The 27,625-nt window shown below is 41.4% G+C and overlaps 3 protein-coding genes across 4 annotated transcripts in view; 1 reads left to right on the top strand and 2 right to left on the bottom strand.

Moving 5' to 3' along the window:
• Positions 1-306: 306 nt before the first annotated feature.
• Positions 307-8,647, top strand: sppl2b (signal peptide peptidase like 2B). Its single transcript, XM_088430209.1, has 15 exons — positions 307-443; positions 1,401-1,511; positions 1,753-1,935; positions 2,006-2,095; positions 2,559-2,698; positions 3,452-3,594; positions 3,693-3,789; positions 4,113-4,229; positions 4,366-4,447; positions 4,527-4,601; positions 4,681-4,743; positions 4,821-4,920; positions 5,027-5,104; positions 5,184-5,344; positions 7,232-8,647. The coding sequence occupies exons 1-15, from the start codon at positions 387-389 to the stop codon at positions 7,373-7,375; spliced, it is 1,641 nt and encodes a 546-aa protein (XP_088286335.1). The 5' UTR covers positions 307-386; the 3' UTR covers positions 7,376-8,647.
• A 336-nt stretch (positions 8,648-8,983) lies between these two features.
• Positions 8,984-23,780, bottom strand: LOC148414843 (rho guanine nucleotide exchange factor 18-like). 2 transcript variants are annotated; one of them, XM_088430208.1, is made up of 20 exons: positions 23,717-23,780; positions 19,818-19,931; positions 19,524-19,618; positions 18,694-18,834; positions 17,362-17,606; positions 16,576-16,701; positions 15,708-15,825; positions 15,368-15,619; positions 14,238-14,314; positions 13,964-14,154; positions 13,679-13,737; positions 13,424-13,603; positions 13,197-13,343; positions 11,948-12,060; positions 11,820-11,879; positions 11,359-11,406; positions 10,799-11,275; positions 9,990-10,314; positions 9,788-9,868; positions 8,984-9,610 (listed from the first exon to the last, which is right to left on the bottom strand). In XM_088430208.1, the coding sequence occupies exons 2-20, from the start codon at positions 19,889-19,891 to the stop codon at positions 9,486-9,488; spliced, it is 2,934 nt and encodes a 977-aa protein (XP_088286334.1). In that variant the 5' UTR covers positions 19,892-19,931; positions 23,717-23,780; the 3' UTR covers positions 8,984-9,485. The 2 variants fall into 2 exon arrangements, with proteins under 2 accessions (XP_088286334.1, XP_088286333.1); XM_088430207.1 differs by having other exon boundaries at positions 23,647-23,743.
• Positions 23,781-24,289: 509 nt separating this feature from the next.
• insra (insulin receptor a) overlaps positions 24,290-27,625 on the bottom strand; it is a 44,810-nt gene continuing 41,474 nt past the window's right edge. The window contains exons 19-21 of the mRNA XM_088430206.1: positions 27,216-27,345; positions 26,993-27,127; positions 24,290-26,731 (exon numbers count right to left, since the gene is read on the bottom strand). Coding sequence (XP_088286332.1) covers positions 26,380-26,731; positions 26,993-27,127; positions 27,216-27,345 — 617 coding nt within the window. The 3' untranslated portion in view covers positions 24,290-26,379. The remainder of the gene's footprint in view (positions 26,732-26,992; positions 27,128-27,215; positions 27,346-27,625) is intronic.

Raw genomic sequence — 27,625 nt, 5'->3', positions numbered from 1 at the left:
TGAGTCCAGAAATGTAATCCCAGATACTTGAGTATAGATGTAATACTTGAGTATCTGGAAATTAATGTCATCAATGCACCTAAGTATCGATGTAAAGTCTTTAAAACGTGAAAATATGTCCCTAACATTGAATGAGTTAAAAAAAAATCATTAAAAAGATATATAATGCAAAAATACACAGTCCACTTTACCTGCGTTATATACACACTTTTGGACATTTCATAGTGCATCATATGTATCTTATTAAAATACATAAAATAATAGAAAACTAGTTTGGAGCTTCCGGATGTGACGCAATCAAACAGGCGTGTCTTCATGACAACTGACGTTGGGGTGCTTTCTGTTGGATGGGGGTCAGAACAACAATATAGCAACCCGGCCTCAAGATGACGGGCCCCGGTCTCGGAGCACTGACCTGTGCCGCCATTCTCGTCATCCACCAGGTGGGTAGGCGATACGTACGGCATCTAATTATTTTCCTATCGAAAATCTCCCCAGCCCCCCCGTTTTGTGGTGGTCTTTTCTTGTTGTCCCCGGCGACAGCATCTTGCTAACCACGTCGTCAACAAAACGATCTTTTTTTTTTTAATAGACAGGTCATAATAGACACCAATTAACAAATTAGTAGCATCTTCTAAGGTTCTTGCTGTAATATTAAAAGATGTTTTAATGCTAGCTTGATTAGCAGTCAACTCGTATTGGGGGAGAGTGGGTAGCTAACGCTAGCACCCGAGCTAAAAACTCGCCCTCATCTGCTGCGAAATTATGGTTGACATTTTACCTCTACTTACCTTTTCATCTTAAGTTGTGTTTGTTGATACATATCTCGGGCCCATTTTGGCTGTGACGTTTGATAAACTGTTATACGTCACTCACGCGTCCATGTGTATCCAAGACATTTTGTTACCCAGCACGAACGTTAATAAGCTTCGGCCATTTCAGAACATCAGTCTTTTGCTATTGTCAAAATATGAATTTTTTAAAATGTGATTTAAACTACCTTCTGAACTCCCGTTTCAGCACAAGTAACCGATCACTGATGCGTTCAAAAATTGCCTAATTTATTCAATCTTTTTAAACAACGCGTTCGTGATTGGGACCCACGCCGTCCACGAATAGCCAAAATTCGCATACAATTGGCGTCAATTGAAATGGATTAGAGAAAAGAAATAACCAAACCCAAGCAATTCTCCCAAATGCACTAATACCTCGCCAAAAAAGACCTAATTTACTGAAAAGTATTGGAGCGGGGAAGTATTTACCAGATATACAGAGAAACCTTGAATTATGATTGCAGCACAGTCAAAAGAATAATAAAAGGGTGAACTGATGGCTTATATATACAAAACCTCACATGTTAGATACCTCTTATGGTTTTTGTTTCCTAACCATGTACACAGGTGGCAGCAGAGTATGGCATGGCCCATTTCAGCGATGACAGCAAAGGGAAAGACTACTGTATATTTTTCAACTCACAATGGGCACGTCTGCCCCAGGACCTCAACAAGGCAGTGAGTATTCAACGCCAGAGTACCTGGCCTCTTGCGACAGAACGCTTTCATTCGTTTGTTTCCCCCAACCCCAATTTCTATGGATCAATGAAACAATTAGAAGCTTCCCCACACATTCTCTTTAAAATCAAGGGGAAATATCAGCTTTACACATGCCATCTCTCTGCTGCTATTTACTCAGATCCAGCATGTTACTTTGAAATACTAAGATGTAACACCAGGGTTTTCTGTGAATTCGCAGTCACGTCTCCAGATCTACGATCTGACCACATCTGTTCTGTGCTCACCTGCTGACGTTCCGGTGGGAGGCTTTCCCAACCGCATTGCCATGGTGATGAGGGGAAATTGCACGTTCTATGAGAAGGTCCGCTTGGCACAGATGAATGGCGCCAAGGGTCTTCTTATTGTCAGCAAGGACAGACTGGTAATATCAACCGGAATGTAGGAGTTCTATTGAATGTGGCGCCTGGCAATTTGTTTTGGTCTGATTTCAGACACCGCCGGCGGGAAACAAGACCCAGTATGAGGAGATTGACATCCCCGTCGCACTTCTCAGCTACTCTGACATGCTGGAGATAAGCAAGGTGGTGCCAGGCTCTCTTCATGCATCACAAACATATACTAAAATATGCTAGTAATATACTGTATGAGGCCCCAAATGATTGGATCTGGTAGTCAACGTGGACACCGCATGCTTCAGAATGGGATTCCATAGCTCATCTTGAACTATTTTTTTATTTTTATTTTTTTACATTTTGTAGTTCATTAGAGTAAGAAATAAGGCAAACTGCTAAATGTTACAGATAAATGAACGCAAAATGGATTAATGGATGTTTTACCTAATAAACAATCATAAAGTTGCAGGAGTCTTAAAAGAAAAATTAATGTATATACATTTTCAAATGTATTAAAATTCTAGAAGGGCAAGGAACATCCAAAATGTAAAAATAGACATCATGCACCTAAACAACGTTAAGGCTTTTTTTTCCTTCACCCTTTTTGTCCAAATGTCCCATACTCGCTAACTCATGACATTTTCCGTTGCAGACGTTCGATAAGAGCAGACTTGTGGCTATGTATGCTCCCAATGAGCCGGTGCTAGACTACAACATGGTCATCATTTTCCTCATGGCTGTGGGGACCGTCGCCATCGGTGGCCACTGGGCCGGAAGCAAAGATCGCAACAAGTAAGTGTGGATGCTTTAAGAATTGGGTTCTAAAATGCAGGTTATTCCAAATCATAGCAATCCATCTTACACCTCATGTGCTTTTGAATTAGGTGATTGACTTCTGATGATGTAACCAGTGCAACTCCACTTTCCATCAATATTAAAGTCTTAAACTGTGTAATACTTGCAGTTGTTGCCACTTAAGCCCCTAACGCTGATGAGTGTCCACAGACTCAGCAGCGTTCGCCCCTCAGTGGAAAGGGGCTTTAAAAGACAAAACATTTCAATCTCACACGTGTGATAAATAGGAGAGACTGACAAAAAAAAAGAGTAGTGGTGTTGCTACTTTCTGAACTTTTAATTTAAATACTGCAAATCTTCACCAAAGTTAATGTGAACATCTCATTTCTACTTAAGTCAACTTCAACCACTGCAAATTTTAGAACTATTTGCACCAATATTTTGAATTTTAGAAGCGTGATTTCTTTCTCTCGTTACAGCTCAATGACAAAACAAAGCGCAAAGTTTTAAATCCAAAATGTCGCTCCGATTCTCGTAATAATTTCCTGTTAACTAAACGGCAACTATCTAACAGAAGGACTGTCTTCTGACCATGCCTTTGCTTTTGTTAAAGGCCTTTTCAATCACTGAATAAATAAACACTATACCTCAAATAGACAGTGTATTTTCAGAGCCACTTGAATAAATAAACACCTCACCTGAAATAGACTGCACACCCATTATGTCTTGAATTCTTTTCTCCACATTTAGGCGTTACATGAAGCACAAGCGTGACGATGGAGCGGACAAGCAGGACGAGGAGACGTTGGATGTGACGCCCATCATGATCTGTGTGTTTGTGGTCATGTGCTGCAGCATGCTGGTGCTTCTGTACTTCTTCTACGACAGCCTTGGTAACACACACTCACACACACGGACTTGGAAGTCAAAAAGTACATCTGAATAGTTGTCCTTACATAATTTGATGGGGGTTTTTTTTCCCTGTTTTCAGCAATTTGGGTGATAGCCATTTTCTGTCTGGCGTCCTCCGTGGGCCTCTACAGCTGCTTGTGGCCGTTTGTACGCCGTTTTCCGTTCTGCAAGTGCAGGTGAGACACCCAGTCCCACACTCAATGTAATGAAAGACCACCGTGGTTGTTTGGGAGCAAGACGGGAACTGACAAATAACACACAACTTAAAAAAAAAAGTATTATTGCTTATAACATTTTAAACCTTAAATACACTGAAGTGATGGGTTGAGGCCTTATGTACTGCATGGACACATTGGGAAACTGTATTGATGCTGTGTTGGCAATGTGCCACTTCAATCGGACACCTGATGGATCTTCCAGGCTTGCGCTCAAGTTCGATCATGTACGCCAGCACGGAAACTTTGATGGGGTTTGACTGTACTCTGCCGTCTACCCCCAGGGTTCCGGAGAACAACCTTCCGTATTTGCACAAGCGTCCTCAGGTGCGTGCCCTGCTGCTGGCGGCGCTATGCGTGGGCGTCAGCGTCACCTGGATGGTGTTTCGTAACGAGGACCAGTGAGTGTTGACAGCTTCCGTGCAGATTTTTGCAAAAAAATACAAATAAAAAATGGGGCATTACGGACATGACAGAAGATGTCGCTGTTATGCCAACTCATATGCTCAAAGGCTTTTTTGTGTGTGTGCTGTCCAGGTGGGCATGGGTACTGCAGGACACTCTGGGTATTGCCTTCTGCCTCTACATGCTCAAGACTGTCAGGCTGCCCACATTTAAGGTAACATGACTCGATCACATCTTAAAGCTATGTACTCAAGTGAAATGCCCCCCCCCCCCCCCCCCCCCCCATGTGGCAGGCTTGCACTTTACTACTGGCGGTGCTATTCGTCTATGACGTCTTTTTCGTGTTCATCACTCCCTTCTTCACTAAGGTAGCTTTACAAATGGCACCTCGTTCCAAGCTCGCATCTCTTGATCTTGGTCATGCCACGCGTTCTTTTCTCTCCGCAGAGCGGTGAGAGTATCATGGTGGAGGTGGCGGCAGGTCCCTCCGACTCAGCCACACACGAGAAGGTGAGTGGGCTTGAACATTTCGCTAAAATTCAAAAGAGAAAAAAAAAATCCCATTTTGATGTTTTTTTTTTGCTCAGCTTCCAATGGTGCTCAAGGTACCACGTTTGAACTCGTCTCCGCTGGCCCTGTGCGATCGGCCTTTTTCCCTGCTGGGCTTCGGAGACATCCTGGTGCCAGGTGATTAAGTTACCCTTCCCAGTATTGAACCAAATGAATAATGAATAAATTGCTTTCCAATTTAGTGCCTTGGACACCCCGTTATTGGTATCTTTTGCCTCCCCAGGCCTGCTGGTGGTGTACTGCCACCGCTTTGACATACTGATGCAGTCTTCCAGGATCTACTTTGTGGCCTGCACCGTTGGTACGTAAGCACCGCTGCACGCATCATACGGCCGGGCGGTGCTTTTGTTTTACGAGCGTCCCGTCTTTCCTCCGTTCAGCATACGGCGTGGGCCTGCTGATCACTTTCGTGGCGCTGGCCGTGATGCAAATGGGCCAGCCGGCCTTGCTCTACTTGGTGCCTTGCACTCTGCTCACCAGCCTGGCGGTGGCACTGTGGCGCAGGGAGCTTCCTCAGTTCTGGACCGGCAGTGGATTTGTGGTGAATACCTGTTTGATATGAGAGCCTGACATGAAATACTTTTTGACTTGAGGAAACAAAAAAAAAATAGAATAAATTTATTATTATTATTATTATTTTATACATTCCAACTGCTTGTTTCTTTTTCGGGGGGTTCTATCTAGTCTGCTGCTGAGGGCTCAGCTGTCTGTCAGTATCGCTGCAGGTATTTTGTCTGCTTTGCTACTTTACACCAAAGGTTTTTTTTTTTTTCTCTTTTTTGCGGGGGGGGGGGGGGGGGGGGGTGTTAATGAAGGGCTCAATTTTGTCACTTTTTAATCAAGCTTGAGCAACTCTTTGGCCAACCCTTCTTTTGCGCTTATTTAGCAAGTTTATATCACTTCCGGATATAAATGTTCATTGTGTAAATGAATGAGTATCGCATTCATGCTGTCCAAAAAAATGTGGGAGACATTGGCTTCCTCATTTAGGGCAATTTTTCTATTTTGCTTCTTTTATATTTTTAAAAATGCACATGCAGATGTATTTGCAAATGTTTTGAATGCCTCCAACTTTGATCATCACTGTAAAGCGGTGAAGTTGGCACGTCGGCTGTATGTCTCAACCGGTAATAGACGCCGTAAGGTGGTCGGTGCCATATAAGGGTTGGTAAGGGATGCCGTTAAGCTGAAAAAAAGGCCCAATTTTTTATTTTTTATTTTTGCCCGTCGGACTCCAGAGGGAACTGGCCACGCGGAGTACAGCTCGGTAGTCACCAATGCAAAAACCCGGGTGAGGGAGGAGTTCGGTGAGGCTATGGAAAACGACTTCCGGGTGGCTTCGTTGAAATTCTGGTCCACCATCCGGCCTCTCCGGAGAGGAAAGCAGTGCACCATTAACACTGTGTACAGTGGAGATGGTTTGCCGCTGACCTCAACTCGGGACATCATGAGCCAGTGGGGAGAGTACTTTGAAGACCTCCTTAATTCCAACCACACTACTCCGTCTCCCCGGTAAGGTCTATTCAGGGGGTCTGGAGAGGAGGGTCCATGGCGAAGTCGAAACTCAGATTCAAGAGGAGCGGTGTGGTTTTCGTCCCGGCCGTGGAACTGTGGACCAGCTCTACAGGGTCCTCGAGGGTCCATGGGAGTTTGTCTATCCAGTATACATGCGTTTTGTGGACTTGGAGAAGGTGTTTGCCCGTGTCCCCCGGGGAGTTCTGTGGGAGTACGGGACACCAAACCCCCTGGCCTGGGCTGTTTGGTCCCTGTACAACAAATTTTCAGAGTTTGGTTCGCATTTCCCGTCGTAAGCCCTACTCCGTTCTGGGGAGGATTGGACTTTGCTAAGGCTGCCCTTTGCCACCGATGCTGTTATCTTGATAAGACAGAATTTCTAGGCGCAGCCGAAGCGTTAAGGGGGTCTGTTGTGGGACTTTCAGCATCGCAGCTCTTCTTTTTGCGGATGATGCCCCAAGTGAGTGTAGGACGGAAGATGGGAGATGGACAGGCGGATCGGTGCAGGGTCTGCTGCGATGTGGACTTCGTACCGGTCTGTCGTGGTGAAGAAAGAGCTGAGCTGAGAGGCGAAGCTCTCCATTTACCGGTCGATCTACGTTCCCGCCCTCACCTATGGTCACTAGCTGTGGGTCGTGACCGAAAGGACGAAATCCCGGACACAAGGGGCCGAAATGAGTTTTCCTTCGCAGGGTGTCCGGGCTCTCCCTTAAAATAGGGTGAGGAGCTTTCCAGTGATTGACAAATAATTGGATGACAGAGCCAGCAGAGACCACTACTTGTGATACCACGTCATTTTTTTCTGGGACAGCAATAATAATAACATGTCAAGTATATCAGTACATTGTGAATTGGAAGCAAGACTGTTGACTGGAAAATGAGTGACACCTTCATTTTTTTTAATCCCTCCCAGCCTGCCATAGCTCTCTCGCCCATCAAGTGTACACAAACGGCGGGGACGCAACCCGAGGGGTCGCCGGACGCGGCCAATCAAAGCCAAGACCCCGGTCGGCCTCAGGAGACGGCCCTCGCCGAAAACCAGGAAAAGCTCAACTAAAAGCGGCACGTGCCCGCCTCAAGTACATGTTCCACGTTGTGTTGCATAATATGGACGTTAAAAGGGAAAGGAGAAGATGTGCTGCAATTTGTGCTCATACCTCAGCTTGGGATTGGCGGGAGGGAAAGCGTGGCTGTCTCAGACCCGGCATGCCCAAGCGCTGGCTCACCACGCCGTTAGCTCACATGCTTTCATTGCTGGCCAACAGAAAGTGCGGATCTCCACTTTTTTTATTCTATTCAGAATGGGTTTTCGTTAACTCAGAACAATTAGTAACCCACCCCCCCAAAAAATAGATTATAAAACCTTCGTGGCCAAAAAAAACAAAACCCAAACACAAATGTAAATTATTTTGGTGTGTATTTCTTTTGGATAAAAACCGGAAAAAAAGTAAGCCTTACATTTTGTGATTTAAAAAAAAAGTATTCCGTCTTTGCGAAAAATACCCTAATGTGTCCAATACATAAAAACCAACATAGAAATTACTACTGTTTACCTTTATTTATTTTCAATTAGCTGTTCCTCAAAATTAATTTATAAAAGTAAAGGCCTTAACATTTCTTAGTTTTCTCCCTCTTAAATGTTCAGTATTGGTTGGTTTTATTTCCGTTTTTGTATAAAAGAGAACTTTTTTTGTTCATTTTTTTAACCCTTTTATTATTTTTTTGTTTTCCTTTCAATTCAAAGTTAAATAAAATGACAAAATGTGTAGATCCAAGCTTTTTGTTGATCAGCTATGTTGACATTTGGCTAGTGACAAGCGACAGTTGACAGAGCCAAACTTTTATTTTTTTTTTTAATGAAGTCTCCACTCTGTTTTTGTTTTGCATGCTATGATGTGGACTTCGCCTAGTATTACAAATATAACCTATACTACAGACTGGGTATTATTATGGTGGAGCAAACATTTCAGGAAAAAAGAAAGCAGCACTTTGAATCCCCACAACAGGAGCCGTTCAAATTACATGAGTCACGTTCGTTTGAATGAAACATTTGCACAATTCTTAAATATGATATAACAAGGTCATTTCTTTCATAAAATATATATATATATATATATATATATATATATATATATATATATATATATATATATATACACACACACACTTACACACACACACACACACACACACTGTATATATTATGCTGTATGGGTTTCAAGACCAATGTACTCCTTTTAGTTGTGTTTAGTGCCTCTATTGAGGACGACAGAATGAAACATTGACTTTTGCAGTTGAGTAAATAAACACTAAACACCTTTTGTGGAAATGTCTTGGAAGTGGATCTTTTTCTTTTATTCCCCTCACATGTAAAATATTGTAGATTAGTAAAATGTTTTGTTTTGTTTTCCTTTTCGATAAAAACAATTACATTTATCCTGGACTAATAAAACGTTTTCATAACCCATTTTTGTTTTGTTAAACTATTAGGTTTAAAAAAAAAAAAAAAAATTCAGCTGTCCTAATAATCAACAAGAGCACAATTTGTTTGGTGAGAAATGAATTAGCTCCTACTTGAGGTGTTTGTCAGGAAACTATTTGTTGTTTGATTTATTTTTTTTGGGGGGGTGTTTTTGAGGTTGGAAGAGAAAAAAGGCATAGCATCTCCAATATGATTTCTTTATTTGATTGTTTTTCTAACAAATAAAATCTATTTATATCTTTGTTTTATTAAAAATGCATTTTAACTTGAAAAAAATAATAAAATCAACTATAAAATAAGAACCATAAATACCAATAAAACTGAAACCCTTTTTTTAATTACGGTATTCCAGAGACTTAGCTGGGGCGCAAATATTTCCACATTGCCGCAGTTTTTGTTTGAATTCAAAAAGCAGTGCTTGTTCTGGACTCTTTTCTACAGTACTTTCCATGCACCATGAACAAAAAAAGGACATAAAACATCGTATTCTTTTGCACTTAAAAAAAAAAAAATCTTTGGCAATGTAAGAACATCAATGACAGGTAACATATTTTCTCCGCTGTGCAAAATGGCTCCTGCTTTTTACTGTTTTTTGTTTTTAAATCTCATGCAAAACTGTTTTGATAAAAACAATTTGCTATAAGTACTTCCAGTCTTTCCAGTCCTTGGACCGGAATGGCGCAAATTAGAGGAATATCACCTTCTCCTTTGGCTTCTCCAGTATTCCCTTGGGGAAAGGGGGTGGGCTTGGGGGCGGGGCCTCCACATTGCTTCGCGAGGGCTTTATGTTAGCATGTCCAGTCGAGTCATCTGAGTAAAATACATTGGAAAAGGAAATGAGATCTGGGCTTGGGGAAGATCCTGTGCCACTTTTAAACAGTGGCCTTTCAGGTCAAATTTCAAGAAGCTAAACTGCGCTATGACCTTGACAGGTCATTTTTAAGGGAGGGGTTAGGTGCATTACAAACCATCTTATGATGCTTGTACCTGAGTGGGAGGCGGCTCTCGGACCCTCTCCTTCCTTACTCGTCACCCTGATGGGCACGAGTTGGCTTACGTCGATGGAGGCTGCAAGCAGCAGAGATGTCAAATTTGTACCGTATGTACACAGACATATGAACAGATAGGGATGAGAGAGATAAATGATGGTTGCAGTTCACGTCACAATGAAGAGAACGATGACGATCACCTGCGCTGTGGGCCCGCTGATGCGACGCTTTCATACGGAAGCCCCTGTCCTTGGCCTTGGAGAGAGTGGCCAGCTTGGTGGGAATCTGCTGCACCACGCCGGCCACCTTGTGGACCTGATTGGTGGTGCTGACCAGGTGCACGGGCAGCTCGGACTTGGGCGCCAAAGGGACGCGCATGCTCTCCTTGCGCGGCGGGACTTTGGGCGGCGTCTCCTTGCTGGTGTCGCGAGCGCTGGCCAGCAGGATGTGCGGACGCGGGCCGCCGCCTTTGGGGCCATTGGCGAGGCTGCCCCTGAACGACTGGTAGCTGGACAGGTTGACGTACTGGGTGGAGACATTTCATACAGATCGTAAACACGGGCAGTACATACTGCCTGTCATGATCAGGACACTTTTGTAAAAGAGATGACTCGATGATCGACGGACAACACGCGGCAAGTTTTATTCCTATACTCATATGCACACCAGAAATGACAATTACTTGTGCTTCCTCTAGATGGCAGCAGGTGCAAATTTAAGTGTGCATACAGCCGCTGCCATTCACACAACTTAGTATTTGTGGGTAAATCGAGAACACTTGCTCATCACTTTTAGTTTGTTGGGGTGCTTTGCAATTCTGTTGTAAAATACATACTTATATGTGCTTTAGTTCAACAAAGGCTGGGAAACCCTGGGCAGCCGGCAGTGAGCAAGTAAACACTGGCCAATCAATGCAATGTCATCATTCTTCTCAGAACACAAAAGTCTTTTCCACATTCTAATGTTGTCTTTACTACTAGACACAATATGTAATAATGGGCCAACTCACCGAATCGTCATAGTTCGCGTTCCCCGGGTTCACGGCCTCCAAGTACTTTTTCAACTTGTCCTCCAGACGTTCTTTCTCCAGACCGAGTATTTCTTTTTCCCTCTCCACGGCTTTGGTGGTCTCCCTGAGGCGCTCCAGACCCTGCTGATAGTTCTCCCACTGCCTGTCGTACTCGGCTTTCTCCTCGCTGAGCTTCTCTTCGCGCCGAACGCACTCATCCTCCCGCTGCTTCAGCTCGGCCTCCAACGCCTCCATGTAGGCGCCCTGGCGCTCTCGCTCCTTCTCCCAGCGTTGCTGCGCCTCGCGGTGCTGCGCCTGCAGCTTGTGCAGGTTGGCCAGGTCTTCCTTGTGCTTCTCCAGATTGCGCTGCTTCTCTTGTTCCAGCAAAGCACTGCTGGAGGGCCGCGACTGTCTGCCGCCGTGCGACCGGAGGATGTGCTGGAGCTCAATCTGACTGTCCTGCTGGGCCACGATGGCCTGGGTGGACAAAAGTTTAAAAGGAAGCATCGTTACGCACATGGTTTGTGAGGTAGTGGGGGGAAATACAGCTCACTACTTACTTGTAATGTATACAACCTCTGGGCTAACAAAATGACACGGTCAGACACCTGCAGAGGAAATGATAGCAATTTAAGTAGTGAAAGGAGCGAGTAAACATTTTTTTAAAGCGCTTCAGAGAGGCACTGAACTTCATAATGGAATTGGTGAACGCTTCTTGTTTGAAGTTTACTGTAAAACAAACTAAAACAGAGACTTACAGACTTACGTATTTAAACTAACCATATAATTTACAAACACATGCTATCTTAAGCTGCAAACCCCACAGACAGGCTAACAAACCTAGCATCTATGGTGTTGTAGTCATTACCCTTACAGCAATGGATATCAGAAGACAAACAGGGCAGCAACAGTGCAGGGGTGACTCCCATTTCAAAGCAAGAAATTCAGTCAGGCTCCTAAGTTAGGCGTTATTTTGTACATTCATGATACACAGGACCACAAGTACGATAAAAAGTGTCACCTCCGCTTGGAAGTCGCTAGTGGGCGAAGACCATGTGGGCGTCCATGTGTTGTTGTTGGCCTTTATGTGACAGCAAAAAAGTTTGAGACGATGCATCAGAGGTGGACCTACGGTTTGATGTCACTCACAGGGTGCTCACGGCTCTCAGAGTGGTACAACTGCGGTTGGAGCTGAACATCGTTCGCCTCAATGCCGCCGCTGCTAAGCCCATCATCCGCATCTCCCTCAGAAGACGTGTGATCTAATTAGGGTGCAATGAAAGATTACAGTGAACCTCACCTCCCTTTATAAATTTCTACATGCATAATTTAGGTTTCCCTTTTCTCAATAAAACCATCACAATCACCGTTAATTAAAAAAAAAGAAACTGGTTAATGATTCTGATCATTTGATTCAGATGTGTTGCACTGGGAGACAAAACATTGAAGACACCAGCCAACGAGGACCAGGATTGAAAGCCCCCGCTTTGTGTGAACATTATTTTGTTCAACACATGTGTATTACAGCTCTTCCTTTTGTGTAATCCAAAGGTTCACAAACTGTATAGCACCAAAACCGTTTTTGTTTCATCTCCCCACCGCTGCAGATTCTATCACACTCCACCGAGCACATCCAGATCGCCTCAGCAACTTCCTTATCCATAGAATTTGTGTCCAACCTTCCTTTTAAAGATGCTCTAGTCTATAGGCTCTTTATAGAGTTGAGGTCAGTTTATGATGGTTGAAAAACCATGCGTTTTTTTTCCCTACCATTGCTGCGCCCCTTCCCCATTCTGCAAACAAATGCAAAATGCTTAGTAACATAAAACAAGTTTGTTTCCTCTAATACCGTTGCCCTGAAAAACTACCGTATTTCTCTGAGTACCAGTCGATCTTGCTTACCGTATAAGTCGACCCCTCCCTTTTTTTAAACTTCAATTTGGGTGAATTTGACAAAAACGCAAGTATAACCCTCTACCCCTGACTTTAATGGTTAGGTTACATAGATCATGGCTGTCCAAAATGATGAATACTACTACGCTACTTTTAAAGGCATTTTCACATTGTATATCTAGTAACATACTGTGGCGGTTATGGGGTTAAGGGGGTGGAGCGGAAACGGAACAAGACTGCGAGGCAATGTAAGCGTGCCCGTAGACGCAAATGCCGAAACTAATGTTGCAACAATAAAATGATTTGAAGTCAATGCTTATTTTTTTTTGACACAGCTGAATATTAGTTTAGCTGAAAGCACCATCTCAATTGTTTATTGGCCATAAACAATTGTTTATTGACCATACAGTAAATCCTGAACGCATTATCATTTGAAACCCACCTCAGACTGCAATGTTAGCAAGTTACATGGATTTATCAATGCAGTGTGCCCGGTGCATCTTACTTTTTTGAGTGTTTCCAGATGGGTTCATGCCAATCACTGACGAGGCCTCAACTCTCTTGTGTGACCGCCACGGTATCACGTGATCAACCCCCGGGATGTTACTGGGGTCTATTTTTGTATGGACAAGTAGATTCTGAAGGCTTTCCACTGTAAATAGAAGTAATTCAAACAAAAAGGAACCATATAAGTAAAGTCAAAAGACATACATATTTTGAATTTGCTGCTACCTTCTTGGATGGCTCCTTTGAGCAGTGTCTCTCCCTGCTGGAGATCAGTGGGGTCTCCTCGCAGCAAAAGCCCTTTTGGAGGGCTCTCTTGACCCGTCAGTTCCTGGTGCATGGCGCTGAAAATGTGCAGCTTATCGGACAGGCACTGATTTATGTGCTCGTCCCTCACCTTCAAACGCTCTACCCATTTAAAAAAAAAAAAAAAAAAACTGCATCATTAAATGGCACTAAAACATTAAACATCTAGATGCTTACCTTGATATTCTTGCACTCTGCTCATTAGCTCCTGGAAATGTTTATCCTCTTCTGAGTACCTGAACCACAACGATATTTTCACGTATTAGTTGCTATTTTGAAACCAATAAATCAATTTTAAGAACAGGAATGTCATACTTTTGCCACATTTCTTCAAATAGTGTTATTATTTACTCACGTGCAGGGAGTGCCAAAAGAATACTTCAAGTAACATGTTTATTTGAGGGGACGCCTTTCTATAAGCACTACTTTATTTCTAAGCACTACAACAACCAGCATTCTCACCGGTTGATTGCGTCCCGTATGCGACCCATCCAGGCGACACGCTCCTCCTTGGAGCCAGTGTGTAGCTCGTACATCTCGTACACTTCTTGCGGCGTGGAGGTGCACGCGCAGATGAGGAACATGGCTTTGTCTGCATGGGCAACCTCCCTCAGAATCAGATTTTGAAGGCTTATCACTGGCGGCTTATTATCCTACGTGAAAACATAGCGGGTCAGTGGGTTTTTGTTCAAGCTAACTTAATGAGATGCATTTTTTTTCCCTACGCATCACTCACTACAGCAGCAAAAACAAACTTCTGATCTTTGTCTTGTAACAGCAGGAGGATGTCTGACAGCAGCACAGCGTGGATGTCTGGATAAATAAGCAAATACATTTTCAATTAAGACCAGCTGAGCTGTTAGTACTGATAGTCAATCGTTGACACTTAAGCAGTGATATTCGAATATGTAGCAAGACCGGTTGGACCAAAGAGCCCTATTGAGTGGCCAAGTGAAACCGTAGAAGCCGCATCACAGTAGTTTGCATTAGCCACCTAAGGCATGACACGTTAACACACCAGTAACATCTTTAGTGTCATGCATGCTCACGTTATCCATCTATAAGGACTTTTCTCAAAACAATTCTGATGGCAATGTTCAGAAAGGAAATTCAAGAGGTCCTTTGCCATTTACTTAAAGAAATCTCAGGCTCATGGTGCCTGAAGGAATCTTGGCAGCAATTTCCAAAAATGTTCATGTGAATGACTATTGTGTCCGTGTCCGTCTTTTCCTCGTAACTCCTCTTGCACATTTAATATGTAAAGGGGGCATTTGACGGAAAATTTACTTTCCAATCGCACGTATACAAATTGTTGTTCCTGGGATGGCTGCCCACCCAGTGAACAAATATTTTGTTATATGATCTCTGAACATTTTCAAACATTAATTCACACGTTTTAAGGAGCCAAATACTGCCTTCAAAAATAAATATTTGTTGTCATTATTATTATTGTTATTAATGAAAAATGGCTGCACCTGCGAGCGATTTTTCTTTAGGTCATACAGCGACATTTTAATTGCTAGAACCCCCATTCTTTGCCAAGTTACATTACAGTTCCACATGTCCATCCACGAGAAGCAAAAATCTAAAAACATTTTTTTTTCATGTCTTAAAATAACCATTCCACACAAAAACAATTTTAACTGAATAAAGCAATTTTTTAAAAAACATATATGAACACAAAAAGTGCAAACAGAAAACAAAATGATATATATACGTAAATAGGAGGTGGAATTAAACATTTTAAAAGTTATATAGAGGACGCCTAAAACATACGTTTCACACGTGAAAATGGTTTTGCAAAAACATCTGCAACCTAATGGCACAATGCAAAGTTTAAATTGAAATAGAGATGGCTGATTGAACCTTTCTGTCTGCCAGAAGACTTCCAGGTGACCGGGCCTTCGTAAAGCAGCGTTCGATCGCCCTGGATTAGATCCTCCCTTCGGATAAACTGGCCGTCTTTCAGACGGCCCACCGACTTCGGCTCCAATCTCACGCAGATCTCACGAAGCCGGGAGGCCTTCTCGTACTCCCTGACATTGTCGTTCACACGCGAGATGGTGTCCTTGATGGCCGCCAAGCCCCGGAGCAAAGATTCGTGCTCCTCAGTGTCAACTGAAAGGAGCCCCATATATTGATTTGTATTTTTTTTTACATGTACAAGTCAGTTAAAAATCGGAGCTTATTTCCTAACATTGTTTACCTTCACTGTTCTGTATGAGTCGCTCCACCAGGACGGGGTACTTTGTGATGCGTTGTGTCACCAGTAGGAAACACTCGGGAATGCTCAACCTCCTCACCAAGGTCAGCTGACCAATTTTCTGGTGGAAGACGCACACATTAAATTGTAGGGAAAAATTCCAAGTCGGCATAGGTCTTGACTTGACATGTTTCAAAGTAGAAGACCTACTTACCAATAATAAAATTGTATAAAGCCAATAACGCTTTAAACTTCTGTATTATGTCCCACCTAGCTTCATTTTAAATACATTTTATTTCATCAAAATAGCCCAAGGATCAGGATCCGAACTTTAGTGTTTTTGTTTCGTGGTTCGATCAGGTCACCATGAGCCACGTTGTGGCAGTTATGTCAGGAATAATACTCATTCATGTTAAATTTCAGTGATTATTGCATATTCTATTAAAAATATCCCCCAACATTAGTTACACTTCAGCGAGCCCAGTTGCATGGCATAATCTGAAAGTCTTTATGGCAGTTACAACATTGCTGAATAATGTCTTGGTGTTAGTGCACATTGCCCTAAACTGAACGTGGGTAGTAGAAGATTAATTAGGTGCATAATCCATAAAAATTCCTGACTGCTCACTCAGCGATCCATTTTCAGAAATAGACATATCATATCACTGATTTACTTTGTGTTCCGTTTCAAATTTGATGAATAAGTAAGATTATTTCCATAATATACCCCCCTTAAACTTGTATTTACTTTCCATTATATTCAGCAGTAAAACAATAGCTATGTTGGCTTCCACTCCGGATATATCAGAAAACCAACACTTGCCTGCATCTCAGGTTTTAGCACTGGGCCGTGAACTAGCGTCTCACATACCTTCATGAGACTTTGAATCTTCTTATTGCTCTGCAGCTGCTCCTTGTATAAGCTCACAGCTTCGGTGTGATGGCTGCAGAAAATGCTGTACCACTCCTTCATTTTTTCACCCACCAACCCAGAAAACTTACAAAAACATACAAAAACGGATAAAACACAAATATTAGCCATCTGTGCATACAATATTTTGTTTATCCTGTTACCAGCTAAGTAAAGAAGTACGTTAATTTTTACATCAGATTTTCCTGTAGATAAAAACAAGATGTTTTACCCCATATAAAATCAATTTCAAGCCAATGTAAAGCCAATGAATAAATATAAATAAAATAGAACATGATGATTATGATAGTTATCTAACGAGGAAACGTTACAGACTGAGTTGGAACATTTGACAGGGGAGATTTATATTACCAAAACTGAGAACAAGATCTGTAAATCCCCAGACTGGCGCCCAAAATGTGAGTTTTCCTTATTGTGTTGACGGCAGTAAATAAAAATTAAAAACATTACTGAGAAGAAAACACAAAAATAAAGAAAAAAACAAAAACAAAACAAACATCCATTGACCTTTCTTCTACAGATACCTGCATAAAAAAAAATTTCATCTTAATATGAGTAACTTACTATATATCTGAATCACTCAAATATTATTCAGTGACAAACTTTTCTTTTTCACATGACATACATTTCACACATAAATGACAATTAAAAAATGTTGAAATTTATATTTACCAGTATATACATAAACAATATCAATCCATTCCTCTACTTCAGTGTCTGTTGTACCTGAGAGATGAGTATGTCTCCCAGCTCTGTGATCTGGTAGCCGTTGGGACTGCCTCCTTCTTGACTCTGGCTTTGACGCACCTTGAGGCAGTCAAGGAAGTGTTGGTGCAGCGTGAGCAGGGCGTCCACACCGGGGAATAGCGTGCCCATTTTGTCGTCGTCCAGCAACTGCCGCAGCTCGTGCATATAGACGTGCCGGAGGATCTTCAATGTGCGCACATGGTGCATCTCTGTCTGCATCAGCTCTGGAAAAAAACAACAAAAACAACAACAACAAAAATCAAATTCACTGAAATATGAGGACTAATATGGCATTTTGATTTATGTTCAGATGCAAAAACTGGTATTGAATTTGCTTCGCTTAGGAGCATATTAGTGCCACAAGGAATGTGAAAATAAACCTTTGTTTCAGATTTTGATGGTCTAACTAGGGATTTAAGGGATGCAAGTAGAAAATATACGCCTCAAACACTAAAGCCACAAAGTAAATACCCACTACGTCAGGGGGTGTCCTCACTCTCTCCTCGAGGGCTGCTGTCCTGCATGTTTTCCAGGTTTCTTTCCCCAAGACACCTGACTCAAATGATCAGGATCATTATCAGGCTTCTGCTGAGCTTGCTGATGAGCTGATCATTTGAATCCGGTATGTCGAGCAGAGAAACCTAGAAAACGTGCAGGATACTGGCCCTTGAGGACTGTGTTTAGATTGGTTGCACAGGTGCGACATTTTAGTATGAAATTGCCACAGTTTAGGGGCGGTCAGGAGCTCTGAATTTGTCTGTCAGAACAATTCTTCTCTTGAAAAAAATTTGTTGTCAAGAACTTTTTCAAAAAATATTCTTTTCCATACATTTTGTAAAAGTACTTTTTTCCTATTTCTTTGAAAGCATCATCTTGAAAAAAAAAGACCATGCTTATAAGATTCTGACTACATAAAAAAAAAAAAAAAAAAAGGGAATGAATCAAATTGTATTTCCTCCCCAAACATTTTGAAAAAATTACCAGATGGTCAGACATCCATTTAAAGACACACGAATACATGAATGAAAACGTCTTGTGTCACATGGACCGAAATACCCTGGCACTTAACCTTGGGGCATTTAACATAACACGCAACTGCGATATTACAATTTATGTAATACAAGGCTGTGAGGGTTGAACAAAACATTTGACATAATGACTGTCATTACATTCACTGTCACTCTCATTAAATTTGCAATCATCATAAGTGACGAAAAGATAAATGACACTGTGGTCACTGCATCTGGAACAGCACATCCATTATATGTGTATTCCCTGTTGAGACGCAAGGTGGTATAGTGTTAGGCGAACCGTAAATGACATCCTGTCGTTTGATGGTCTCGCGATCCAGAGTTTTCAGATAGTCTGGGTTGGCTGCCGCACTCCAAGATTCGGCCTCCAAACTCTGGCTGTCGCACTCCAGTCCGCCTCGCAGGACAGAGTAATGGCCATCTGGAGGATATACATATGGGGTAAATAAAAAAAATAAATAAAAAAAAAAAAAAAATCATTCGAAAAAGTATCTCAGGAGGAAGCATATATTATATATACTCATATATATACACTCAAACCCATTTTAAAGACAAGTTAAAAAAGTTGAATAAATATAACAGTCATCCATAAAGACAATATATTGTTACAAATGAAAAAAATGAATTAATATAAACGTTAAAATGATTATAAAATTGTGAAACCATCATAAGGGAAATGACAAAATTAAGAATTAAAGTAGAGCAACAAAGCGAAAACCATTGAGAAAATAGCAAATAATCTTTGTCGAAAATGTTGAAATGATACAAAATAGTGAAGCAAGTTTCCAATTAGATTTACTAAACAAATGTAAATTAATTAATGAATTAATATAAATAAAATGTATTTTAAAAATATCTATCATCAAATAAATTGTATTCAAATGAGATAAACCCCCAAAATGAATTAAATATAATTATTTGAAAAAGTAAATGGAATAAAAAAACACATTAGTAAATAAATGAAATAATGTAAATTTATTTTAAAAAATGAAATAAAATTTAAATTGCTTAGTCATGCACCAGATAATAAAAATGAGTCCTGTTTTCCACACAATTTTTCCTATTGCGAAAAACAACACTTGGTGTTCTCAGTGGCAAAGAGGATCTGACCTTCCAGATTAATGGACTCAGCCAAGGAAGTGGCATCCTCCGCAACGAGCCTCCCCCGCTGGCCATCCAGCTCATCCATCCGTGCCGGGCCGGATCTAGTTGTAGGGGGTGAAAATGGTTAGGGTGGAAAGAATTCTCTGTTCAAAAGGAAGATCTTTCTAATTTTGTCCCTCAAGAATTCAGGACTTGCCGGGACAAACTAATGTTAGTTTCTTCAGCTACTTGTGCGGGATGTGAAAAGCACGTCAAGTGTAAGGAGAAAGCAGATGATCGGCGTTGCTGCCATCAGCGCACCTGAAGCTTGTTGTAGCGTCCTTGTACGTGGATGAACCGGGCTGAGTTTTGTCTTGAGTGGAAGTGACGGTCATGCCTGGAGCCGGGAGAAAACCAGCGATGCCATCAGGAGCGCTGAGCACAAAGAAGAAAAAACAATAGCAAAACAATAGCACAAAAATCCAATATATCCCTACCCTCTCAAAAAAGGCTTAATTTCTAGGTTATTTTCTAGTAAACCACATATCAAGCCAATTCTTTAGAGGGATACTTTTGATTCCTGAGTAGGTTGCTATTTGTCAAGTGAAAGTCAGGTTTGAAATTAACACATATGGAGAAGGGGCGGCACCATCACTTAAAACATCACAGAGGCTGATAATATGGTTTGCGTAAGCAAACAGTCCAGGCCAATAGCACAGTAGCACATCCGCCTCACAGTCCAGAGTCCTGAGTTCAATTCCAGCTGGCTTCAGTCTCCTTGTGTGGAGTTAGCAAATTCTCACCGAGCCTGCGTGGGTTCCATCCGGGCACTCTGGCTTCCTCCCACACTCCAAAAACATGCATGACAGGTTTGTTCGACTCTCCAAATTGTCCTTAGATGAGTTTAGGTGCGTGATTGGGTGTTTGCCCCTGTGTGCCCTGAAATCGGCTGGCAACCAGTTCGGGGTGTTCCCTGCTTATTGCCTGAAGACAGCTGGGCAAGGCACCAGCAAGCCAGCAACCCTAGTGAGGATAAGCAGCTATAGATAATGTATGGATGGGTGGATTAAATGGGAAAAAGAGAGCAGCAAGACCCCAAGAAGAGACATGAACACAAGATAAAACTACTGGTAGTTGCCTACACCATAGACCATAAACAGATCTTGTAGGATTCTAAAGCAGGTGTTAAACTTTGAATTTATATGAGAGATTATATACGTGTCCTTGTATTTCGTTTACGAGTGCACTCACTTTCACTGGCAGCGATTTAGACATCACTAGCTGTGTGATGAAATATTTTGAATGTAGAGTAAATTTACAGTTATAGTATACAGGCTGTAAACTGACAGCTTGGCATTGTGCAGTTTCGTTTCCTCGGTGTTGCTTAGCAATGTGGTATAAAATGGGCTCAGAGGTTAACAAAGGTTATCTCAGAGCGAGTGGGCCATCTGCCTGGAGCGGTCGCTCAAACTCAGAGGGAAAACAAAAGCGGGAATGATTTTGAGTAGAGTTTGTGTGTTGACACAGTTGCTCCCTGCAAAAAGGAGACAAGAACACAGCGTTTGAAGCAAACAACACGGCGGCGACGGAACCTGCCAGGAGCTCAGGTCTGACCAGCTCCCCGGCAAACATTAGAAGCGCACTGTGGGAAACGCCGTCACGACCCAGATGTGACGGCGGATCTCCGGTCGGCTTTCATCTGCTCATAGCTGGCGAGGGTGCGGCACGCACATCTTAATGTCTTCATAACGAGCACATGGCAGACATTTGAAGCGCACACTGGAAAAACAAGCCTCTGCCGACAATCCAGGTGACATGGAAACCAACTGGTAGATGTCTCACTTTTGGCAGGGTTGACGATTTTAGAGCATGTAGGAAGATTTCCGGGCTGGTCGGAGCGCTAAGAAATCAACAGTCATTCGAAATCTGACACGCCACTGCCGTTTATTTCCCACTTTACACATTTACTGTAGATTTTCGCTTACTGTGACTAACTCCTACAGGTTGGGGGTGCAGGGGCTCGAAAGCTGCTAAAACTGGCCAAAATTGCACCGAGACATCAGTTCAGCAAGTTTTAAGAATTTGTTAATGTTAGAAAAGACATTCGCAGGCAAAAATCACACCCATCCCATTAACTTCTCTTTAAGTTATCCTCACAGTCAGTCAAAGGTGTGCATGAGCCAATCCCAGCTGGCATTAATTTACATAGATAAATATAAACATATACACATAAACATATAGTGAGTAGAGATCACAGATCAATCGATAACTCATTGATTACCAACTTAATCGATGATCATTTTTGATCTTCGGGTTAGGGTTAAACAGCTTTGAGAATTAAAATTGTCCAAATGTTCTGAATTCCAACCTGTTGACTGTAAGTATTCTCAGATTTCTTTAGGCTTGTGTGAAAGGCATTCACTTGATTTCAGTTAACCGCCCACAAATTATCGTGCATCCCCAGTGAAAGCAAACTGAATATCATTTTGTTGAATTGAAAAAACAAAACATTTGCAAAAACAGTACTTGAGTTACTTTGGAAAAGAATGATCAACATTTTGGCTATTTTTACACCCCAAACCAAACCAGCAACCACATCATAAAAAAACATTTAATTCCGGCAATATCAACCTTTTAAACTATGCTGTTTTTAAATAAAGGGACGGAAATGTAAGCAGGGTTTTAGACATCTGACTCTTTGATTAATCAACTGATTATGTTCAAGCATTTGTTGCAGCCCCAAGATCTCGCAAGAAAACACTTGTTTGAGGTCCGTGTGAACTGCCAAAAATTTGCTCCCCAAAATTAGTATATTGCTTCTCAAATGAAGAAAGCCATTGATTAGGACATGCATTCCTAAAATGTTATAACAGCGAGTAAGCATATGTACTGTATGTATGAATTTTGCAGCAGCATGGAAATCACTTGAAAACCAACCCCCAACACTGACGTGCTGTGAGGGGAGGGCCACACCTCAAAAGAGTCAGTGGAAGGCAGCATGAAATTCAAGTCATTCCCCAACATTACAGCAAAATGAACTAGACCAGCGAGTCTGCCAGGTAGCCTGCTCCGCAGAGCGCACAGCAAACACTGCACCATCTTCAACATACACACACGCACACACACACACTCACACACAACATAAATCAACATACACACCTGCGCACAACCCAACACAAACAGCTGCGGGTTCTGTTTGTCCCATACAACGTGTCCATCCACCAGCAAACAGATTTCGCATTAACAGCTAGAAAGTGGCAGTAAATAGGAAACGGGAGTCAAATGCTCAATATTCCATCTACTTGCTGCCAAAGATTCAGTGGATATATAAAGTTTACACACTACTGTTCAAATGTATGTATGTATGTATGTATATATATATATATATATATATATATATATATATATATATATATATATATATATATATAACTTTTTTTTTTTTTTTTTTACAAAGTATTTCTGTAACTCGATTGTTGATCAATTTAAAAATATGTCTCTTTCCCAATTTTTGTGTATCCAGATTGATGCATTTTGGCCACTTGAACTACAATGCCGAACGAATGCTTTAAGGTAAATAAAAAACGTGACGCCTTTTTCAATCCGCTGTGACGTCATGTCAACCGCACAAGAATGACGCACTACTTTATCTCGCTCCCTTGTGTATCAATCCGCGCGCACCATGCCAGATGAAACTTGCACGAGATGAGTATATTAATCAAAGAAAACGTGTTTTCAATCACCACTGTTTCGACTATAAAAGCAGCCGAATGAACAAATACGACAATTTCTAGCAAAATACGGCAAGTCAGTATATTGTCACTTGAAATCAACAATTTTGGGTGAGGCGACAACAGGTGTCGAGTCTGAGCGAGGTCGACAGGTGACTCGGCTACCTGCTTGCTACTGTGTTGACTTGTTAGCCATTAACGCCGATTTAAACTCCCTCAACTCGCACTTGAAAGTACATTCGCTCCCAGACAAAGCAGAAAAAGCTTGTCAATGCCATTTGTAACACATTAGACGTTTGCAAGCAGGTCAAGTTAGTCAGTGTAGCTTTGTCTTTTCAACAATCGTTCGCCCAAAAAAAAACCACACAAGCACAAAATGTCGTCACCGCTATAATCTTCGCAGAGGGTTAATGACATACCTTTGAGGATGGACGAAGTTTTATTATGTTATTCTACAGGAAGAGGACAGGTTGAGTTGCGTTCCCTCACCTTGAACAGCGGCGGCGTATGCTGGTGATGACTCTTGAGGAAAAAGTGCTCTCCTCGGGGGAGGGGGGGCAGGCTCCTGTGGAAGAGCCGAGCCCAACTTCCTTCGTTTCACAGCGCACGCGCACACACGTTTGACACCATATACTGTCATTTTAAATCGTTTTTTTTTTGTTACCATTATTTTGCATTTTTTTCGTCTGTAATTATTTTCATATCTCTTGTCTAATAGATGAGCATATTTTGTTGTTCTGCTGTTAATCCAATTTAGTGTACACGTGTACATATTTTTCATCAGGCACTTCGTGTTTTTTACTTTGTATTTACTAATAGTAATAGCGGTTGTAATTTTGTCTATATTTTGTCTAATATTTGTGTATTTTCCATCTAGTATTGTTGCATTTTTACAAAAATCATTCAAATATCAAGAGCATTTTTTTTTAAATATGGCTTTATGTGGTTGTGCCGCAAGTGTACATAATGTTTTGTTTTTGGATAAAGACAATTTGTTTGGGTCGTGTAGAAAACAGAGAAATAGTAAGCTAAGGTCAAGGCTCTGCTACAGTCAGGATACAGTTTGCTGCATTATTTACATTTTATTTGATCTTGTTAGGGATGACGATGATCCAGAAAACAAAACAACAAAAACAAAACACTTTCTCCTGCCAAGAAAAAGACCAAGTGCTGTTGGTTGATCATGAGTTCACAAGTTTGGATTAAAAAAAAACAAAAAAAAACTAAACAACAATTGGATATAATAGCGCAACATGTAAAAACAGTTTTTTTTTTTTTTTTCTGCAAGTGACAACATGAGCTACATATGTACAAGAATATGCCGTTATATATACACGGTATATTTAAAAACAACAACAACAACAAAAAACAGTATATATAGTGTCTGTTTTCGGACACGCGCTTTAAAAGAAAAAGCAGCTCTTGGTCGACCTGTGAGGTCATTTTTTAAAAAAAAATATCCTTCGACTGTAAATGTGGAACAGAAACAAATAAATAAAACTCAACGATGAAGAGTGATCCTGTGTGTTGTATCCTGTGTGCCGTTTCGGTTTGGAATACTGCAGTGTGCGAGGAGATACTTATAAAACAAAACAAAACATCAACCAATTCCTTTCTCCAGAGTTTGTTCAAGAGTTTCTAGAAGGTCACTTTTTTCTTTTCACAAAAGCTGAAAATTAATCTTTTTTTTAAACATTTTTTTTTAAGGGCGGATTCCAGCTACTCAAAAACCATAGTGAGAGCCCAGATATGCACAGTGGTACCTTGAGACAAGAGCTTATTTCATTTTGAGACCACATTTGTATTTCAAATCGTAATTCCCCAGTGAAATGAAAAAAAAATAAGGTGTTTGATTCTCCCAAAAAAAACACATGTAAAACATTGCAATGGTTGTTTTTTGAGAAAAATACCATCCTACGATGTCCTTCAATAAATCTCATAACAGTTCTATATTTAAAAAAAAAAAGACAACTAAATAGAATATGAAGAATTTGTGCATCAAGATAGCTTAATTAACAATATGCTGATTCTTCTGGTTTGTGTGCCTGGGTCACCAGTACAATACAAACATGAATATCTGGATCAATTTCACAGTAAGCAGGAGTAATATTAGACGTTCTTTGCAGAGAATAAATAATTTGTAACTAACTCAATTAAATGAGTAACTTGCCTGTCTACACGTTATTCTGTTGTTTAAGTTCAAATATATGTTGCTTACACGGTTAGCTATTCCATAGTCCAACTATGGCGTTCTCTTTTGTTTGTTAGCAATAGGCCAAGTAGACTTTCCGAAGACAAATTTATGAGGTTAAATTTAATATGCATGTTGTTAGTTTGACATTTAGCTTCAAGTGGTATTGGGAAAAACACCTTGAAATCTCAATTTTTAAATAATAGTTCACTTTGCAAACCTGCTTATTGAGAAATGTGTTTAATTGAGCTACTGATACAGTCAGTGCTCAAAATGTTGCCCAAATCAAAGCAAAACATTTGCAGAACGACATCTCGCATCTAGAAAAATCCATGCCGGCTCGCTCGTATCTAAAGGTGCCACTGTAGTTTCTTTGTCGCTTAGACAAAACACCTGGAGAATGAGACCTTTGAAAATGGCAGTGAGGAACGTCTTCATGGCTGTTGTTAGGGCGGTGCTCCCGTTTCTCCGATGCCTTGGCGGGGTCCATACAGTATATGTGGTTTCCTTCTGCTTTTTCCCCCACCACAATTGGAGAATGAAGCCTTTCAGTACATGAGTGGGGAACCCCTTTTCAACCTTTACTTTTCTTTTGGGGGGGGTCGGAGCGGGTTTCAGTTCTTCAGGTGCCATGACAGGGAAGGGGTCTGTATGTGTCATTTTCCACCCCTTGCTTTCATCCAAAAGTTTTTGTTTGTTTGTTAGCAGCCTTGTTTCACAGTTGAATCATTTATCCACAAACTTGGCAAAATTCATATTTCTCTCTCTATATATATTTATATATAGTATGTACAGAGGTAAGATGCAGGAGGTTCTGTGTACATAGAGCGCTGTAGTGTGTGTGTGGCAAAAATAAAAATCCTGAGATATGCATCGAGGGTTCTCTGGAGAGAGTGTGATTTATGCGTTCATGTATTTAAAAAAAAAAAAAAAAAAGATTCTGTTGGCAGAGGGAGTCCAGTTAGGAGGGGCTATGTCGCGATAGAGCCAATATACGTCCATTGCTCTTGCCTCCGTTCATGTGTGCAAAGGGTATGTGGTGCTCCTCATAACTTCCCCCGCCTCCGTCCCGATCGGGGCAGCTGCGAAGTTCCCGCTGCGAGTAGGACGAGGGGTCGAGGGGGATGCTTTCCATGTTGTCGACATCCAGGTCCAGGTCGTCTACGCTCTCGGGCGGCTTGTTGTCTTCGCTGAAGAAAAAGGAGCGCTGGTGGAAGGACGGATGCAGGTCATCCCGCAGCATCTCAATGATCTCCTGGAAGGATGGACGCATCTTGGGGTTGTACTGCCAGCACATCTGCATCAGGCTGTGTCTGGAAGGTGAAAGGAAAATAAAATAGAAATATTGAACCCTGGAATATTTATGGGTTGGGATTTGAAAATGTTCACTTTTTATTTTTCAAGCACATTCTAAATCTACATCATTTGCAAACCACTTTTGAAAAGGGCGTGTCAATCATATACACAATGACATAGGGCTCAGCCCTGCCACAATTACCAAACGCCCCCGAAAATATGCACAGTTGCCTGTTTGCAGGCAAACAGTTTGCAGTTTGACATGACGGTGTACTCACAGTCTGTCTGCGCAGTTGTCTGGTCGGTCCAGGTATCCGCCATCCATTACAAACTTGAGCACCTGCTCATTGGAGAGGCCTTGGTAAGGCTGCTCAGCCAACGTGCTGATTTCCCACAGCACCACACCGAACGACCTTCGCAAAAAGCAAAAAATGGAGGGTTTTAGAAACTTTCGTTCTTATTTAAAAAAAAAAAAAAAAAAAAAATCAACAAATTACCAACCAGCAGTCCGAGTGCGCGGTGAACACTCCGTCTTTCAGAGACTCAGGCGCCATCCACCTGACTGGCAGCAGGCCTTTCCCTCCTTTACGATAGTAGTCCGTCTCATAGATGTCTCGGGTCATACCGAAATCTAAAAAGAAGGGGGGAAATAACTTAACATGTAAAATAACAGTAGGAAAATATACACATAAGTAGTTAGCGAAAAATACACAAAACTTAGATATTACAATATACAGATATTACAATACAATAATATTAAAAAAGAATGCGTACAGCGGTAAAAAAAATAATAAAGATATTAGATGAAAATGAAAAACAATAAAATTGTATTTATCATATGGTGCAAAAAACTAGAAATATTGGGAGGAAAATACTAGACAAAAATGTGACAGAAACAAAATTTGAAAATA

This window comes from Hippichthys cyanospilos, chromosome 12, assembly GCF_059441005.1.
Source record: "Hippichthys cyanospilos isolate Australia breed blue-spotted pipefish chromosome 12, RoL_Hcya_1.0, whole genome shotgun sequence".
NCBI lineage: Eukaryota > Metazoa > Chordata > Actinopteri > Syngnathiformes > Syngnathidae > Hippichthys > Hippichthys cyanospilos.
Note: the sequence above shows the minus strand (reverse complement) of the source record. Positions and strands in the feature narration are given on the sequence as shown.

Excerpts from the sequence above, each read along its gene's own strand:
- sppl2b (XM_088430209.1), top strand. The coding sequence starts at position 387 with ATGACGGGCCCCGGTCTCGGAGCACTGACCTGTGCCGCCATTCTCGTC. Across the intron at positions 3,595-3,692 it reads CTTCTTCTACGACAGCCTTG|CAATTTGGGTGATAGCCATT; the intron begins GTAACACACACT and ends CCCTGTTTTCAG. Across the intron at positions 5,345-7,231 it reads GGACCGGCAGTGGATTTGTG|CCTGCCATAGCTCTCTCGCC; the intron begins GTGAATACCTGT and ends AATCCCTCCCAG.
- LOC148414843 (XM_088430208.1), bottom strand. The coding sequence starts at position 19,891 with ATGACCGTCACTTCCACTCAAGACAAAACTCAGCCCGGTTCATCCACG. Across the intron at positions 13,604-13,678 it reads CAGAGTGCAAGAATATCAAG|AGCGTTTGAAGGTGAGGGAC; the intron begins GTAAGCATCTAG and ends TTAAATGGGTAG. Across the intron at positions 9,869-9,989 it reads TCAGCGGGCCCACAGCGCAG|CCTCCATCGACGTAAGCCAA; the intron begins GTGATCGTCATC and ends TGCTGCTTGCAG.